Raw genomic sequence first — 19055 nt, forward strand, 5'->3', positions numbered from 1 at the left:
CACTGTTCTCTAACTGATGGTATCTCTGAGAAACAGTTTGCCGCCAAAACGTCCATAATTCTGATGTAGCTTTTAAATTGTACAGTTCAGAGCTGTTTGTATACACATCACGAAAGAGGATAAGATAAAAATGTTCGAAGTGATTGAGATAGTATAAATCTTGAATGCATAAAAATATGTGATATGAAGACTTCTTTTACTCTTTGTGTACCGGTGTTATCATTTAGATTTCATTTTTTCTTGAGAGTTATATGTAGCTTCTACTGTTGCTGGTAATCTGTTTAGTCAAGTATCTAATGAAGTATTAGAATACTGCTTTGTCATCTGTGTTTCAGAACAGCTTGTTGTGTATAACTGATTGTAATATTTCACAGTAATTATGCAGTTATGATAGTTCAGGTTTACTTTTCGCCTGCCTGCGTCTCGATAGCATTTTGATCAGTAGACGTTTACCATTAAAATAAAGCAGGTGTGTTATGTGTGTGTGTGTGTGTGTGTGTGTGTGTGTGTGTGTGTGTATGTGTATGTAATAACCATATATGACCTCTTGAGCATATTCTTTCTGTTGTTTTTCATTTATTCATTGTTTCGCCTGGCATTTTTAAATCCTAGCTTGTGGGATGCTTAATAGTGTCTCTATGTGTCGAAATTTATCTTTTTAAATTGGCGTCATTTCATTTTTTTTTTTTAAATAAAACATGAATTCATTGTGTTCGTTTGATATTATCGGTTATGATCACAGATAATACATAGTCCCCGCTTTTGCTACTAACAAACATTATTTCGAAATCTGGAGCTTTGTTCTGGTGTATCTTGTAGTTTATCTTGATGTCGGGAATTTAGTATTACAGTAAAAAATGTGATACAATCTCTGGATGCTTTTCAGAATTTTCCTGTTTACTTCGGTTGAACCAAGAAAATATTAATCGTCTGGTTCGGAGTGTTCTTCTGCATGTCGGTAGTCGGCTTCCGTCCATGGTGCGTCGCCTGTTACCTACTTTTTCATAATTATTTTTGGACCCATTGCTGAAAAAACCAGTAAAAAAAGTTTAGAAAGGATTTACTTAGGTAAAGATCGTATGTGCAACAGTTGACTGACTCATGACCTTTGTCAGACCATGATGCATGATATGTGCAAACTTATTCAATATAAGTAGTATTAAAACACGTAGATTGCATTGATTATTTCTGTGATAAAGCAAAAAACCTTGATAATTACGTGCTTTTAACAATTACATCCAAGTATTGGTGCATTGGTAACAATAAACAGGTGCACTGTTTTGTGATTTGTTCAAAGATGTCACTGATCGATACTGTTGTTTCTAGTATCCCGGCTACTGATGTCTATAAGTGTAACGCCAACTTCGATAGCGCTCGCCTCAATTGATCGTTTACTGGTTATTGCGGCAGAAAAGTTTGATTCCAGTAATCCAACTTCTTTGTTAGACGAGGTTCTTGTTTCGAAATTGTTACATTATTAAATTCTAAACATTTTATGAACTGAAAGAAGGACCTTAGGTCGAGTTTCGGGCGCCATTCCGGGTCGAATGCCGTTTTATCTATATACATGAGATATTTCGGTGCCTGTTATAAACTAGCCATATAGCTTTGTCTCGGTGTCGTCGTGCAAAGACGTCAAGTGGAATTTCAACGGAACTAATAAAAAGAAATAGCTTGTAAGGATTTGACTGTTTATTATGGACATAAAATTAGAAGTTTATCTAATTGTATTTGCAACGTAAAGACGGTGTTCTGAATTGTACGGGAATTTTCTGGTTTTGTTTCGAAAGTCGCGGTCTGATTTTTATTCATTTTCGGTCAAATGAATATGTTTCATTGCTTTAGTTAATGGTTTTACGATATACACAACGATTACATGCGATAATTTTAAATAATTTTTAGGGATTTTTAAATCGCATATTTGTGGCATCTTCTACTGAAAGTGGCATTGCTGATCAGTACGTTTTTCGCGTATTACTTGATAATATTATAACATCGGACACATTTCTTTCTGATTGTCTGCCTGCTTCAAGCTCAAACACACCAGTCCGATCTGCATCTGCTAGTACTGGTACATTTCAAAAACAGACATCTGCCAGTAGGCAACAGTCAGGGTCTTTGTCAGCTCGGAAGTACGATCTTCAACTGAAAAGCGACTTCTGCGTGTACGTAATTCGACAGGTTGGTGTTGTGTTGTGAAACCATTGCACCGGTCAGCTTGTCATATATATTTTCTTCTCAGTAGTACTGTTTTCGGCATAAAGCGCACTTTTCGCTTTTGCTGTTTGTACCGGTAGTGGCTGTGTTATTTTTTGTTTGTAGCAATTTAATGTTGGTAAAGTCTGGTTTTAATTGCTTTTTATGGCATGAATTTAACAAAAAGTTGAAATCTAGTAAAAGAATTTGCGATTTTTAAGTGCACATCAAAATTAACGTTTCTAAATCCTTTGTTTCTAAATGGTATGGGCTTACGATGTTATCTTCAACCTGTTTTGTATTTTGTATAGTTTACTTAAATCCGATTTTTTTTCACAGCTTTTGTTTTTGTGATTTCTTTGGTCTCCGAGAATTTATTTAGCAACATTTTGATCCCAGTATTATTTTCGCATTTCTGCACTGCTTATCAAAATGACCGGTAACTGGCATATGATTTATGACATTATGCAGCATGGGAGTTTTTCTGCGTATTTCGCTTTTGGACACTTGTGTGTAAACAAGGTATTTCTATTCATAAATTTTCATCAAGATAATAGCGCATGTTTTATTTCAGCAACTGAAAAACTGTGTCGAAGATCCAACAGCAATTTCTATACGCCTCTTTTATCGCTTTGTTGAAGTGTTAGAGGAAAGATTAGTTGAAATACGATATAGTCTACTCGGACGTTTTCTTGAAACTCTTCTTGTTTCGTTACTATCCGTTGATCTTTTTATTCAAGTGCTTGTTGGCCTTACTCTTTTCTCTTCCTCACTTGTGCCACAAATTGTCAAAGGACTTGGCCAGTATCTTCGTACCACATTCACAACATTATTTGAAGCTATCAGAAAAGGTAATTTTTAAACTAAGGGGACTATAGTAATGTTTCCTTTTTATTATATAAATTGAAACAAATGTTCCTTGAAAATACATATCTTCACTTCAGACAATTCAACGATCTTTGACTGTGCATTATCAATTGAATTCATTCATCAACTTTTTACATCTCTTCTTTCAACGCAAGTTATCGAATTTGCGGCGATTGATCAACAATCTGTAATCTATTTTCTGAAAATTTTTGAAAAAGGTGTGTTTATTAGTCCAATATTTACAATCAAAAATCTTTTTGAAGTAAATTCTTATTCAAATACTTCATTTTCATGGAACCTGCTGATTAATTGTATTGCAGAGCTTAATTTACGTGGCATTACTTTGATAAGAACTCTCTCGCCGCTCCAACTTATTTTGACATCTGTGCCAGAAGATACCATTAAAGTACCATTATCATCAACTGGAAGTGATCATCTTTCACCCTTTGATTACGTTGATTTGGAGGATAGAAATCTTGATGAGATAATGGATAGCCTGGCTTATCAGAATCCGAACTTGCTAGCGCAGCAAATTCAGGTATATGGCTGAAATTAATGACCACCACTCACGACCATATTTAAAAATGTGTATGAAGTGTAATTAATATTGGCAATAGTTCGTTTTTTTTTCACTTGAAAAAAATTTAATTCAACAGGAAATTGGTACGACATTTACATCAAGTGTGAAGTCATGTCGGCAGCATCTGATCTCACTGAATTCTGGGGATGGAACTAATTTAAATGCTGTTAATCTTTCTCGAGTTATTGTGATGATGATAAATACATGTTCCGGTTCTAATATGCAACAATCGGTCCAGTCAAGTGTTTTATGGGACCATCGTTCTGGAAGTGTTCCAGGTTTTATTTTTTTCTTTTACACCTTTTTTTTTATCGCGAAGGAATTTCCAACTTTTCTAGTCGGAAGTTACTGAAAAACACTGACAAATATTTCAGCAATTGGGACAAGTTCATCAGCAGAAAGTTTGTCGACAACCACTAGTGGTCTGTCCGAAAATTCTGCGAGCGCAGTCATAACCTCAGCATCACATTCGATGCAGCAGATAGCTTGGAATGCAAAAAATTTTGCCAACGCAGTTCGAGAGCTGGTAAGAAATCTTAAATTTTCTTTATTTTAGGTTTTTTACAGGCGTTTCTCGTCTAAAATATGGACTCTTTTATAGGCGCCAAATCTAAATTGGTCGGAAATAGTAATGCATCTCGATCAAACAAATTTTATTGTGCGAACAAAAGCGCAGCTGCAGTTATTAACTACAATTTTGTTAGAAGGTCTTGGTTCTAATCCTTTTCCGATAGGCTTGCTGTATCGTGAATGGAATTTTCATAAATACGGCCAGGTATATCACTTGACTTTTACATGATGCTATGCAGTAATATCACGATGCGCTCTGATATATTGAGAAATTTCAGCGAAATGAAATATCCATTTTGTCAACATCGATAATTAGTCATAACTTTCGTAACTTCTGAGAGTCATTAGACAAATCTATAGTGGATGTTTAATGTGTGATTGTTAGATTCGAAAAGATCGAGGTCTGGTAATATGTTACACAAACACATTTTTGATGTATTTATAAACCGTATGCTATTAAACTTGGCAGTTTTATTATAATTATATAACTAATTAATTTTTTCCTTGCAGTTATCGTGGATAGAACAAATATTGCAAAATCCTGATGTGTTTTGCTTTTCTGACTATCCTCACAAAACAGTGAATTTGACCCCATTGAAAGTACAACCGCAGGAAACAAGGGAATTAAGTAGCTGGTGAATATTGGAATTTTTATGAATTTCTTTTTTAATAAATTTTTTTGACAAATTTTGCGATTTGTCTGATTTTAGGCGCTGTTTGGATTTGGTGGATACGTTAATACGGTTAGGTGAAGTGAGGAAACTGGTGAATAGTGTGATGAATATTTTGCACAAGCCAACTAGTGCTTGCCCAGATGTTTTGCTTCTAGCTTTATTGCAAATGCAGGCATGTTATTCTTGAAATTCGTTCATCATGAATCGTTTTAGATTTATATTTTAATGTTTGAAATATCGGATAACCAATTTTACAACATTTTTTTAGCTGCCTACATCAAATTTGCGTATTCACTTAATGCAAATGCTCATACCAACATTGATTGGGAATCATCCCAATGCTGTCCCTGTATTAAATGTAGTTTGGAATTGCGATGACAAAGTGCAACTGAGACCAACGATTTTAACTGCTCTCTGCAGTTATTATATGAAAAACCCAGATGATCAGGCAAAATTGTCCCGAATCTTGGAAGTAGCTCATGAACTTAAACCAGATGTCAGTATTTCATCTTTATGATGTTTTTCTAACAGTTGTGATTTTTATGCATTGTGTGTGCTGCAGAAAAAATGTAAAAAAAAATTGCTTTTAAGTTGAACAAGTTATTATTGCTAGGCAGTTTTGGAGAAGAAGAGAAGAGTTCATAATTCTTTTTGGGATTGATGTTATTTCAGTCCTCTCTCGATTACTAAATATTGATATTTAGCTTCTCTTGTTTGCATTAAACGATATTAGTAGAACTAATAATCTTTTTTTTTTTTTTTAGATGAACTAATTAGAAGTTGGAAAGAAAGGAAAACCTTCAATTAGTGTGAATTATTCCGAAATTTATGATGTAACCGGACTTTTTTACGGAAGTATAAGGTCATTATGGTTGCATTCTATTGTAAGAAGTGCATATTTTCATTTTAGGGTTTAGCCGAACTATTCAATGTGCCACAATTTCCCTTTACAATTGATTTGGCTTGTCTGGCTTCGAGAAGAGATTTTTTAAAATTGGACAAATGGATTGATGATAAATTAGCAGTTTATGGAGTGAGATTTAATTTTTCGTTTAACTACACTAAAAGATACGAAGATTGGCTCTCATGCTACAGAATAAGTAATGATGAGTATAGTAAATTCTTGATTTTCATATTCTTGAATTCCGTTAATCCTGTCGATTGTAGGATGCGTTTGCCTCGCAGGTTATATGTTACATACGTCGCCGGTTACCAGCGGGCATGGTTAATAGTAGTGTTTTACCGCAAGAGACCATGAGGATGCTACTAAATGCCCTTTCACGGACAACTTGTATGTCTAGTGCATCAATCAATGATTTATCCTCGCTTTGCTGTCAAATACCTGGGGTTCGTTGATAGCTTTTTTTTTTTTCTTTTGTTAATTGATTTGGAAGTAGGTATGCATATGGGAATGGTTCAACTAATAAATGTTGTCATTTACTTTTCACTTGGAAAGTATCCCTTTGATCCTTGATAGAGAAATATCGTATTTTTGATCAGGTTGAATCACTCTTCTGATATGTGGAAAACACTGCATTGGGGTTATGGTATTTCTTGTTATTTTAAATATCAGTTGCTTGTTAATTTAGAGAATGTAAAGCAGTGTAAATTCTCACCAGATAATGATAAATTCGCAGGAAATTTATCAGAATTATCAGAAAATTATCAGAATCTTCAAAATTAACTTCACATTTTGTAAACAGCTGAAAAACGGTGAAGGGCGTTTGTCAGCCATTTCAACATCTCGAACTCAGTTAAACGCTGCTGGAGCTACGCATTCATCAACATCGAATATGTTCAATAGCGGTATAGGGACACCATCAGTGCCCGTGCAGCAACCTTCCAGCAGTTTTGGTAACTTTCCTTTCGGAACAACTGGATTTGGTGCATCAAATAGAGATATGCTTGGTAATGATTTTTAGAATTTTACAAGATTTATTTGCGAGATATTTTTAACTAAAATAATCATGCTTAACAAATATTTTACAATATTTTAAGCAGCTGCACAGCAAATGCAAAATCGACAACAACAACAAGGGAACTTGCCTGGATCAGTGCAGATTTTTGGGACCAATGCAGGGACAAATCTTTGTGTACCAGGCTCTAATACTGGACCATTTCCTCAGGCAAATGAATTACTTAAAGTGAGTATAATTTTTTTTTTATTTCACCGCGTCGAAAGTTTTTAGTGGTACAGGAACAAATCTTTGTGTGTAACTTGTAGAACAGTTTTATTCTGAAGATTCAACGAGGAATGTTGTTAGCAATACTGATGGTATCAAATTATTTTGTAAATGCGGTGCTTAGATCCAACCAATTTAAATGTATTTTCTTGAAATGTCTGGCACATTTTCAGGCAACAAATGCAACCAATGTTTTGCAATCAAATTTTAATGGAAGTCACGCTCTGTCGATGTCACCATCTGGACAGATGATGAGGACAAGTTTTATGAGTAGTGGAGTATCAACAACACAGTCGCGGCCAGGACCTGGAGCTGGAGGTTCTGGATGGAGTATGCCAGTAGGCATACCAGGTCTAAATTGTATTTGAACTTTTTAATCTATACTACTTTGATGAATTTTATTTGTAACAGTTTGACTTAATTGCGAAGCAGTATGAGACTTTTGGCTGATAATTTTTGCAGCGAAGTTATCTGCCATTATTATCATATGATAGTTAAGTTACAAAAAGATGATATTGAGGTGCAAGATTACTACATACCAATTAAGCGGTCTTTTTTTCGCAGCTAGTGCGAATTTATTTTGGTGTTTAATTATGTCAATATGAGGAGGTATGCGCTGAGTAATCAATTACTCTTAGTAAAAATATTTTAATTTTACATACTCTTAAAAAATTATATGTTTTGATGATTCATGAATAACGGAATCACTTTTTTGTTGTTTAGTTCCATTCCTATGTAGCCTAAAATGCATTCTTTAGTTGCTTTTTACGTACCACTTGAATTCCATACTTATAACTGTAGGTACTGGTGGTGTACGAACAACATCGGGATCAAGCAGTGGACCTTCGTCAACTCTCGATTTCCGCATGCCACCTGGTGCTCCGGGTTCAGCAGGTCGGCCAATATTATCTGTTTTTTGTGTCGTATTAGTTTTTTTTTTTTTTGTGCAGATATTTACTAAGATATATCCACAGTTTCCCCAAGCCAAGAAAATTCTTACTCTGTCACATGTTGATTTTAAAAGCAGATCGATTCAATAACAGGTTAACGGGGCTGTTTGAACATTGGTATCGTAAGCTTCCATTGTTGCCGATCTTTTTGCACCTTTGGTAGTGTTTCTATTAATTTCGAATCCCAGGTCATATGCAGCAGTTAGCACTATAGTTGTGAAGAATAATCATTTTTCTTTGATGCTTTCAGGAGGTGTGTTGAATGGAAGTAGCTCATTTGTACATAATGCAGCTGGACAGCAGCAACAACAGCAACCCAGTGGAGGCTCACCAGGCCGTATTACTGTACCCCCTGCACCTATGGACGATCTTACATCTGTACAGTTCAGTGAAGAAATTCAGAATGAAGCAAATATGTATTTTCAACAAGTAATATGTTTTTGTTTTTCCTGATATATAAGTCCAAAAAAAAAATATATCAGTGGGTTTTTCTTTTTTTCATGCATATGTTAAAGTAATTCGTTCAATATCGAACACCAACCGCTTTCTCTTTTTTAATGTTTTATGGTTGTTTCCAATAACTATGGGAAGATTTTCATATTATTCATAATTCTTTTTCTTTGAATAAGATCTTTAAGGCTTTTTAGTGAAAAGCTGATAATGAATAGGTGAATCAGAATGTTAGTATATTTCTTAGAGTGAGTGCAAAAATATTGAAAGTTGCTGAAATTTTAGTCAGAACTGTAGAACACTTTATTTTATAGATATATTCTCAACATATGCAAATGCCGGTCGCCGATTTTGTCGAACGTTTAAAACAATTTAAAGCATCAAATGTGCAAAGGGACAAGGTTTTCTTTCACATCAGTTTTGTATTTCTTTGCTTGTGTTCTGAACGCTGATGAGACAGTCCCATTTATAGGATATTTTGGCATGTGTGGTCAAAAATCTGTTTGAAGAATATCGATTTTTTCACGAGTATCCTGAACGAGAGTTGAGAACAACCGCGGAAGTTTACGGAAGCATTATTCGTGAGGGTGTTATCTCGTATGTTTCTTTTTATTTATTTTTCAATAATAATATCTTTGACATTTATGAGGTTTTTGTCATTAACTGTTCTTCCTTTGGTAACATCTGAGCTTCAATAGGGAATTAAAAAAAGTCATGAGGTAGTCCGTTCCTTAAATTGTTAATTTTTGTACCATTTATGGGACCAGCGGAATCTTGAATTTGCTGTAACAGCTGTAATTGTCAAATAACAAAGTTTTTGAGATACGTGTTTGATGAAACTCATATTATAGGAACTTACAATTTGCCACTGCAGTGAGGAAGGTTATAGAATCATTGCAAGCAGAACCAGGTAGTATGCTTTGGACATTTGGAATCGTAGCACTGAATGCATGTCGAACAAAATTGAGTTTGTATCCCAAAGTATGTGTCATGATTGCTAACCAACGGAATTTTCAGCATTTTCCACAGAATTTAAAGGTATAGTATTTGATTTGTTAAAGTAATGAAGTTTTTACGTTCTTATTATAAAAAAATGAAAATATTATCTTGATGGGTTTGAAAGAAATGCAGTATTTTGTTTTAGAACAAAATTTCTGGTTTTTTGGGTCTTGAAGTTTTTTTTTTTGATAGTTTTCAGGGTATCATCAATACGAGAGAAGCACATTTCATTGAAATGATTACGATAGATTGTTGAGCTAGTATATTTGTTTAGGATTACGTGACCAGTGGTATACAGGGACAACAACCACATGTTCCTGGTCGCGAAACACCAAGTTGGCAGCCGCAGCAGCGAACAACAACTGATATGAATCGAGCCTTAGCAGCACGTTCCGTATGGCTTTGTAGTTGTAACTATTTGGGTTAATGAATTTGAAGATGAACTAGTTCACTGTTTCTTTGTAACACTTTAATTTATTTCAGGGTTCATCGGTGTTGTCTGTTACTAGTGTTGACACACTAGTTAATGCGACTGAAAAAGAAGGTAGTCAAATAAAACAACCACCAGAAACTGTAATGGAAAAAGTTGCATTTTTGTTCAATAATTTGAGCCAGATCAATCTTCCGAAAAAGGTAGATTTTAATGGCTATGCTTAGAATTGAATATAATAGATTTTTATTCATGAAATTGAATTTGACTTTTCGCACCTCGTCAGGTCGAAGAAATAAAAATTATGATCGAAGAATTGGATGATGATTTCATTCGATGGTTAGCACAGTATTTGGTAATGAAACGTGTTAGTATTGAGCAAAATTTTCAACCTCTCTACAATCTATTTCTTTTGGCAATTGAAAACAGAAAGCTGGAAGAATTCGTGAAACTGGAAACTTTTAGGAACATAAAGGTACTGTTATTGATCACAATTGAAAACTTGCTGTAGTTTTGTCAAGGCTGTAACAGGTATACTGAATATTTCAATGATGGCTTTTCTTAAACATGGCATCGATTCATTTGATTTCATGTAACTGTAGTGTAGGGGTCAGACATCCCTGAAGCCAATATTAAAGAGCATTTGTGCCAAGAGCACACGTTATACGATAACAGCTGCTTGATCGAGAATTTGCTACAGTTTTAACTCTGGGAATGTTTTGACCAAATTATTGTTTGCCATACTACATCTTATATGAAATGTGTTCTAAAGTGTCGAGAAAGGTTTTTTTTTTTTTTTTATAAAGCAGTTATGGCCAGAGCACTGTGTAAACATATGTTAATAAAAAAATGGAATTTGTTTAACTTATTCTTTATTCTTTATACTATAATTTAGATAACATTTTATTTTTTGTTTGAGATACTCTTACGAAGTGATAAGCGACAAGCAGCGACGAATTTCGGTGATAGGCAGTTATTAAAAAATCTCGGTTTATGGCTCGGTGCGATTACAATTGCCCGCGACCATCCTGTTGTTACATCGGTACTAGTTTTATCACACTATTTGGGATTTTTTTTTTTTTTTTTTTTTTTTGAGAAAATGCGTTTGTACACTAGCTTTGATCGGTTTTAATTTAAGGATTTGGATATGAAATCTCTTCTTATGGAAGCTTATTACAAAGGACAGCAAGAACTTCTATTTGTTGTACCCTTCATTGCAAAAATTCTTGTCTCTTGTAGCAAAAGTCAGGTATGTCTTTCTGGTCATTCAGACTTGACCAAAATGATTTTTTTCAAAGTATCTTCTTCATTTTATATAGCACCTTACTGTTTGTAGATCTTTGGCCCAAACTGCGCGTGGATAAAAGCGATTTTCAAAATTTTGGCGGAGCTTCATAATCAACCTGATTTGAAATTAAATTTAAAATTCGAGATAGAAGTACTCTGTAAAGAATTGGGTGTTGATTTGAGCAAGCTAACAATAGAAGATGTGCTGAAGGATACCGAACGCTTGATAAGGCTTCCGCAACAATTAGGCGACCTAAAAATGTTAAAACCACCTGAACTGCAGGTATCTGTTGTCAGCTGAAAAGTTTTATTCCTTGTTGATAAAAAATTGCATTTTCAAAGCAAAAAGTTTTCATTAACTTATTTGAATTGGGATTACAGTTTAGTGATCAGCATACAACATTATTTGTATTATAGTAACTGACTTTCAGATGGCGGCTTCACCTATCCCAACAATACGTGCCAATTCTGAAACTTCTGCAGAAATTGTTGTGGCAGGTATATCACAAACAGCAACTACTGATGTTGATCATTTAATTGGCAGTTTATCAAGCATCACTATGCCGAGTAAAACTTCTTGCAGCATAACTTTAGATTTGATCAGTTTTAAGTATAGGGGGAAAATTATTGGGATATAGGGATTCATTCCTCAGTCGTCCTCAGTTTCCACGCGTTACAACTGGCAAGATTTCATTACTTGAAAGTGAAATGAGTTCTTGTCGTCCTTCTTACCAAAATTTTTTTTTAGAAGAAACTTGTAATGAGTTCTTGCCATACTTTCTACGTATGTTTGATTACGGTAAATTCAACATTATCGATAAAGATATCGATAATTGCATTAACCTTGATGTTCGATTTTGTAAGCGTTTTTAGATTTTAAACGGGAACAAACTATAAGTTACTGAGGTTAACTTTCTCACCCTTGTTAATGCAATAAGTTGTTATTTTTTGTCTGTAGCGGAATTTTTAAGTATATTTATTTTTTGCAAGAGGACAAAAAGCAGAATGTACATACCAAAGAGTAGATGTGCTTTCCAAATCAGCATTGCTTTATAATCTAGAAGGTATCTTCATGTCTTTTTCCTCTTTCGGTTCATTTTCTTAAGGTTTTGAATCTTGTTCTTCAAACCTTTTGTGCTGTGCATTCTGCTAAAGTTTATTTGAGTTTATATGAAACGTAACATAGTTTTTTCAACACACAATTTTTTAATATTCAGGAAGCCAATCTCCAAGTGGTGCACAAGTGCAAACACCAGCTCATTTTCACTATCACGATATAAACATTGTTTCCTTTGACGGCCTTACACCGCATTTAAAGTTATCAGCTTCATTACCTCTATTTCAGGTTAATTTTGTCTTCCATTTTCGTTTTTGCTTCGAAATATAAAAATATATTGTTTTAGAAGATATAGGGTAAATTTATTTTTTTGCATTGAAATTTTAGCTGAATCCGCAGTTGAAACACGTCGTTCGGCCAGCAATTAGTCACGCAATTAAAGAATTGATTGGACCCGTTACTGAACGAGCAATTCGGATTGCTATGCATGTTACAGAACATATATGCAAGAAGGTAAACTTGGATTGTTTTGGTGCTTTTCTTTCCTTGTCTGTTTTACTATTTTACTTCTTTCGCATACAGTTATTTCGTTGTTCTTATGAGCGCAAGATTACAGGATTTTGCACTGGAACCTGACGAGCAAAAAATACGCCGTGCCTCACAACATATGATTCGAGCAATGACAGCGGGAATGGCATCCATAACATGTAGAGAACCGTTGTCTTCAACTATTCTGGGATTTCTTAAAACAGCATTCACAAATTCTTTGCGGTGCAGTATTACACCAGAACAGGTAAATGATTTTATAGTAAGGATAAAAAAAATTTTTTTTTCTTTTTTTTTACAGCAGAAACTAATCGATGAAGCTGCCACGACGATTGCGGAGGATAACGTAGAATTGGCAACCAATTTCATAGTTAAGACAGCATGCGAAAAAGCGACTCCCGAAATGGATAAACGCCTTGAATCTGAATTTGCTACTAGAAAGCAATATCGCCTTGAAGGTCGACAGTACGCTGATCCTGTTGCTCTTGCGCGTGCTCAGCAGATGCCAGAAAAAATACGACTTCGCGTTGGATCGATGACAAATCAGCAGATGGTTGTTTATGATGAATTTTCCAGGTATTTAGAACTTTCTGGGTCACATGTGGACAATGAGAAGATAGAAATAATCTGATTAGTTTAATTTCATAATGGCAGGAAATTTTCAGCCGGATTTGTGGTTTCAAACCAACGACGGCCGAAGATATGATAGTCGATTTCAGTGTCATGAAATCGTCTACTCCAACTGCCATGCAGCCAGTGGTTCAGCAGGTATGATGTTTACAATTTCACGTTCCGAAATAAACTTTGTTGCGTTCCTGTCATTCAAGAAATTGTGTAATGATTTTTATAAATTCTTTGAGGATATTACAGTGATTTTTATAGCCTGGAATGGACAAGGAAGTGGAACAGTTTGTAACAGCTTTGCAATTACTTGTGCATGACATTGATTCGATATTATCAGCTTATGGTATACCAAACTATCGTGCAAGTGCTGCAGTTGCTAATATTCGTGACGCAATATCGCAGCTGGCATCAAATCCGCGTGAACCAATCCAAATGCATAACTGCATACAGCGTATTGTTGAACAAGTTTTGTGTGCCTACAGAAATGCAGATTTTCAGCAACATCAGTTGTGTATGTTTGGCAGTCTTTATTTGTCTTTCATAATATGCATGTCTTAAATGCTTGTAATAACCTGTAAATGGTAATAGAAAACAGTAGTAATGACCAAGTGTGGACTGAATGTTATCTTTTCTTGAGGTAATGGAATATTCTTGGTATTCCAAACTCTGTAACGCAGAAGATCGTTGCTTTGTTCTGATATTAGCCATACGTGTGCTAAGTAGTCTCTGAAGTTTATTATATGCGTGTTGTTTGCTATCCATGTAAGCGTCTTCCTAAAATATTATAGACATTCTGCAATTGTGCTTGAAAAGAAATTTTTCTACTTGGTTTGTCGTTTCAGCACCTCCGGAAATAGACTGGAATCGCAGATTAAAGGACGTCTTTCTTCAATTGTGTCGTATCCTACTAACACAGATTCCTCTGGGAGATTTAGCCCGTCGTGTGACTCGAGTCATTGTGGATTGTAGACTAGATTATCGATTCAATGTTGATGCTATGGATTTGCTTGCCAAACACATGTTGATTCAAATGAATGTTTATGATCAGAATTTGGCCATGTTGATCGATAGCGGCAGCAATTTTGAAGTTCTTTTTTTTTTCTTTTTTTCAGTAATCTTAACCGTCAATATTGTCATTTTTTGACATAAAAAAAATTTTTTTTTTTATGTCAACTAAAAGAATGCCATGTCAACTGATCCTATCCAGTTAGAATTCCAGTTAAGATTCATAAATTCCACGATGATTCTAATATGGTTTTGACATTTCTTGGAATTTGATATCGTTTAAAAGCAAAAGTGAAGTATGTGATAATTTTCAGGTATTCTTTAGAGGTTGGTGATTGAGAAATATTGATATAGTTTATCTTGTACCAATGTGAATATTAATTTTTTCTAACAGCTATTTCTTCTAGGCTTTAATATTTGCTCAGCGCTTTTTAAAATTGTTAACAATGAATAATCCAACACATTCGCGGCAAGCAGTTTCTGAATCAATGCCTCTTACGATGGAACAACTAGCTAAGGCACAGCAATTTGGACAGAATAGACCAACTCCTGAAAGGTGCAATGATCTTTTTTGAGTAATGTAGTGTTCCTAGTTTCTGTGACTTATGTGCGAAACATTTTTGATAGTTCAGATTTGTAAAAATAATAATAAAGTTTCAGCTTTGCAACTGCGACAGTGCCACTAAATAACGAAGTGGCACTTATTGGTTCACGAAGTGTTGCATCGCTCCCACCACCTTCAACCATTGCTGATCGTGTGCACAACAGTTTACCAGCAGCACTTGTTGCATCGGTGCCACTATCTGGTCCAGTTGGAGGTAGTACTCATCTACGGGGTGATAATATGGAAGATGGTGCTGAGTTGCAAAGCAAGGTAGAAATGATATTACGAGAATGGATACAGCTTTGTTACACACCGCAAGCACAGAAGGAACCCCAACAGGCTCTTGCACAAATTGTTCATGTAGTAAGACAATTTTCTATTTTTTACATTAATTAAAAGAAGAAAGTGTACATTAAAATTCTGTGGTTGGCAAAAATTTTGTATATTTGTATTAATTTTTAATCCACAGAAATTTTAAATTAAACACTAATTCAACCACAGAATTCTGTACTTAACTAGTGTTATTGATAAATTTCTGTGTCTTATGTGAAATGCAGATTATTACTTCATTTCCAAAATATGAACTTCAAAATTCATAAACGCGGGAAATCTTGAATAGCTGTTTCAATCATTGATTTTATCCTCAAATTCATTAGTTGAAACTTGTATATTTCTAGATGCATGAGCAAGGTGTTATATCGACAGATGAGATGATCACACGATTCTTTCGTTTATGTACCGAAATGTGCGTTGATGTATCATATAGGCTAATAAAAAACGACGTAAGCAGTCATCCGACGACAGTTGTACGACAACGATGCTATTATACACTTGATGCTTTTGTCAAACTCACATGGTTGGAAATTGAAACGCAGACTGTTGAACTTTTATCTTCTTTGTCTTCTTGTACATCATCATTTTGAAATTTGGTATTTTACAGTTTGATGATCAAACACAGCGATGGGAGTCAATACCAAACGAAAATTAATCTCTTGAAGAAAGTATTGAATATCATCACCAACGTACTGCATCTGGACCATGAGGTTGTTTTACGATTTTTCTTTCGTAAATTATGCATGCTGAGGAATCTTCCTGAATTTTACAACCAAAGTTAAAAAGGAAAGAAAAATACTATTAACTTGATCTCTACTTTTAATCTGGAAATCGACACGAAAATATAAAATTCCTGCTTGATATTTTCCTGCTCTATGACAGATGCCTTAAGCAATATTAGTCATGAATATTATAGCTGATTTTTATAGCTGATTTTGATTTTTTCTCAGCAAATTGCGATAATAGATGAGAAATCATTGCTTATTGTATTTTTATTCCCTTCTTGCTCATGTCATTATGTTTTCTTTTATCTTCGACTGTAATAGTTTACTGATTTTGATCTATACTCGATTTCTTATTTAATCTAATTTTTCTTTTTGATGCAAGTATTGCCCTGAAAACAGTTTCCACTTTAGGTCCGCGGTACTGATTTTCATTCGATGCCATATCAGCGTATCCTAATCATCATGTTTAATGAACTTACCGCACCTGATCCTACTTTGGATGTCATTTCATGGCATATTTTAGAGGCTTTTGGGTAATATTTCGAAAAACTTTTCATTTACAAGGCTATTGTCTCAGCAGATTAGAATATTGCTTATTGTTACAGACAGGCTTTATTTATCCTGCAGCCGCGACGAGTTCCGGGTTTTGCTTATGCTTGGTTAGATATCATTGGACACAGAAACTTTATTGGGAGGCTACTGAAGGAAAGCACAGAACCGATGAAAACAGCTGCAATGTACACTCAGTTGATCATATGTCATTTGAAGTTCTTAGCTCCGTTCTTGCGCAATATTCAGCTCCCAAAATCGATTGCCATGATGTATAAGGTATGATTTTTGAGTTATATCCCTGTTATTGCTAAGGCCACTTTCTAAACCCATTATTGATCTGCCCTTATTTGGTTAAATCTCTTTGGAATGAGTTTGGCCTTACGTTTCGAAATAGGAAAATCCTCTACTGAGGAGTCGTGGCGTATTTAGAGTTAAGGCAATAGAGATTAATCATTTCTTGCTTTTGAAATTATAATTGTGCCTAAATTATTTAACACTTGGTTGGTATCAACGATTCAAACCATATTTTGATGACTTCATATTTAGGGTACGCTTCGCGTTTTGTTAGTGATTCTGCATGATTTCCCAGAATTGCTATGTGAGTATCACATCGTTATCTGTGATACAATACCGCCGAACTGTGTTCAGCTGCGCAATCTTGTGCTTAGTGCTTACCCGAAAAATATGCGATTACCTGATCCGTTTGGTTCAAATTTGAAGGTGATGTTTTTTATGTTTTCTGAAAATTTCTGTTCTTTTTGACATTGATATACATATTATATAATCGATGTTCGCTTCTTATAGGTTGATAGTTTGCTAGAAATGACTCAAGAACCAAAAATGAATATTAATATGGCTGCAATCATTCCGCCTGATCTAAGAACGCAACTGGATGATTATTTAAATACTCGCTCATCTGTTGATTTTCATGCTAACTTGCCAAGTTTGTTACAGGTAGTTTTTAATTTCGTAGATTTTTTTGGTGGTCTGGATCGTTGCAGTACCTTTTTCTCTCTTTATTTCTCGAGGAATAAATTCAATTTCAGGTTAGTAACATTGCTGGTTCGAAATATAATACAACCGTTATGAATGCAGTTGTTATATATGTTGGAATGCGTGCAATTCAAGCAATTCATGAGAAACAGCAATGCATTACAATGACTACAATCGCACACACAGCATATATGGATATTTTTCAAAATCTGGCTGTTAGCTTGTGTACTGAAGGTTTATTTTCTTGAATCTGTTGGCCATAAATTTTACTTTTTAAAAATATGTTTTCTGATTTTTTTTTTTTTTGTTATCTTCGGATCAAATAAAGATGTAGACATCATTTAGGACGATATTTGCTGTTCAACGCTATAGCAAATCAGTTGCGTTATCCGAATAGCCACACGCATTATTTCAGCTGTACACTGTTATATCTATTTTTAGAAGCAAATACTGAAGTAATACAGGAGCAAATTACGCGGTGAGCATTTTCAAAAAAAAACATAGATGCTAACCCAATTGCACTTCCGTAATATCGTGAATTTTTCTTTAAGCCTTTAATTTTTTCACTAAGAATGAGATCTTTCTTTTCAGAATTTTGTTCGAACGCCTCGTTGCATTACGCCCACATCCGTGGGGTTTGCTGATTACATTCATTGAGCTGATCAAAAATCCAAGCTATAGCTTTTGGAAACATGAATTTGTGCGATGTGCTCCAGAGATTGAAAGGTTCTTATTTAATAAATTTACAACAAGAAAGTGAAAAAGAAGATGGGAAATGCTAGACAAGAAGAAATCCTCTGAGTATGCAGCTTATTTATCTTATTTGTTCGCTGTTTTTTTTGCTGTTGTTAGTTTCCAGGCACTGTTTCATTAATATCCAAGACGATGAGTTAGCAACAACTGATGATCGGTACCTACCAGTATTTTTTAGATCGATATCGTTTTAGATGATAGAATATACCAAGAATAATATCATCCATCAGTATGTCGTAGTGTATGTTCCATAAAGATTGGAGATTTTTATCCCTTTGTTACATACACAAAATTCACAATAAAAAGTGATAACCCTTAAGCAAAGTACATGTGTAGTGCTGTAAAGAGACATGCAAGGATTTAAAACAGTTTTGATTAATTCGTTAGTCCGGAGGCTTCGTATTTCCCTCATTATCAAAGCCACAAAACCTAGACTTATGTTTCAGATTTCCAAATCACGAATCGGACTATTATTTCAGGCTTTTCCAAAGTGTGGCAAATTCTTGCATGGGTTCAAATGCACGCCACATAAATGCAAATGCACCACATACATCGCAATTACCAGCAGGCAGCAGCCCGCAAACTATACAGCAGTGAATGATCTCTGCATTTATTTCAAAACGAACTTTGTTTTTTTATGCTACGTTTGTACCTTAAAATATTTTTTTAGGATTGAA

General features: G+C 34.7%; 1 protein-coding gene across 2 annotated transcripts; it reads left to right on the forward strand.

Annotated features, from left to right (window-relative positions):
• Positions 1 to 1340: 1340 nt before the first annotated feature.
• On the forward strand, positions 1341 to 18975 carry Bma-let-711 (CCR4-Not complex component, Not1 family protein; the record flags this gene model as incomplete). 2 transcript variants are annotated; one of them, XM_043076699.1, is made up of 47 exons in its annotated part: positions 1341 to 1451; positions 1903 to 2181; positions 2771 to 3047; positions 3141 to 3281; positions 3384 to 3601; positions 3720 to 3921; positions 4018 to 4169; positions 4245 to 4418; positions 4724 to 4848; positions 4924 to 5059; positions 5156 to 5383; positions 5798 to 5920; positions 6055 to 6234; positions 6591 to 6795; positions 6886 to 7031; positions 7244 to 7421; positions 7872 to 7964; positions 8271 to 8449; positions 8785 to 8871; positions 8943 to 9067; positions 9322 to 9508; positions 9744 to 9863; positions 9953 to 10102; positions 10186 to 10374; positions 10819 to 10941; positions 11038 to 11148; positions 11236 to 11469; positions 11618 to 11753; positions 12404 to 12531; positions 12631 to 12756; positions 12860 to 13036; positions 13091 to 13365; positions 13455 to 13557; positions 13672 to 13924; positions 14256 to 14500; positions 14826 to 14974; positions 15079 to 15385; positions 15700 to 15878; positions 15963 to 16065; positions 16492 to 16613; positions 16686 to 16908; positions 17179 to 17352; positions 17437 to 17586; positions 17679 to 17859; positions 17971 to 18103; positions 18217 to 18351; positions 18858 to 18975. In XM_043076699.1, 47 exons carry the CDS (start codon positions 1341 to 1343, stop codon positions 18973 to 18975), a joined length of 7890 nt encoding a protein of 2629 aa, XP_042932633.1. The 2 variants fall into 2 exon arrangements, with proteins under 2 accessions (XP_042932633.1, XP_042932634.1); XM_043076700.1 differs by having other exon boundaries at positions 11618 to 11684.
• Positions 18976 to 19055: the final 80 nt, after the last annotated feature.

This window comes from Brugia malayi (genome assembly GCF_000002995.4).
Source record: "Brugia malayi strain FR3 genome assembly, contig: Bm_v4_Chr1_scaffold_001, whole genome shotgun sequence".
NCBI classification, from domain to species: Eukaryota; Metazoa; Nematoda; class Chromadorea; order Rhabditida; family Onchocercidae; genus Brugia; species Brugia malayi.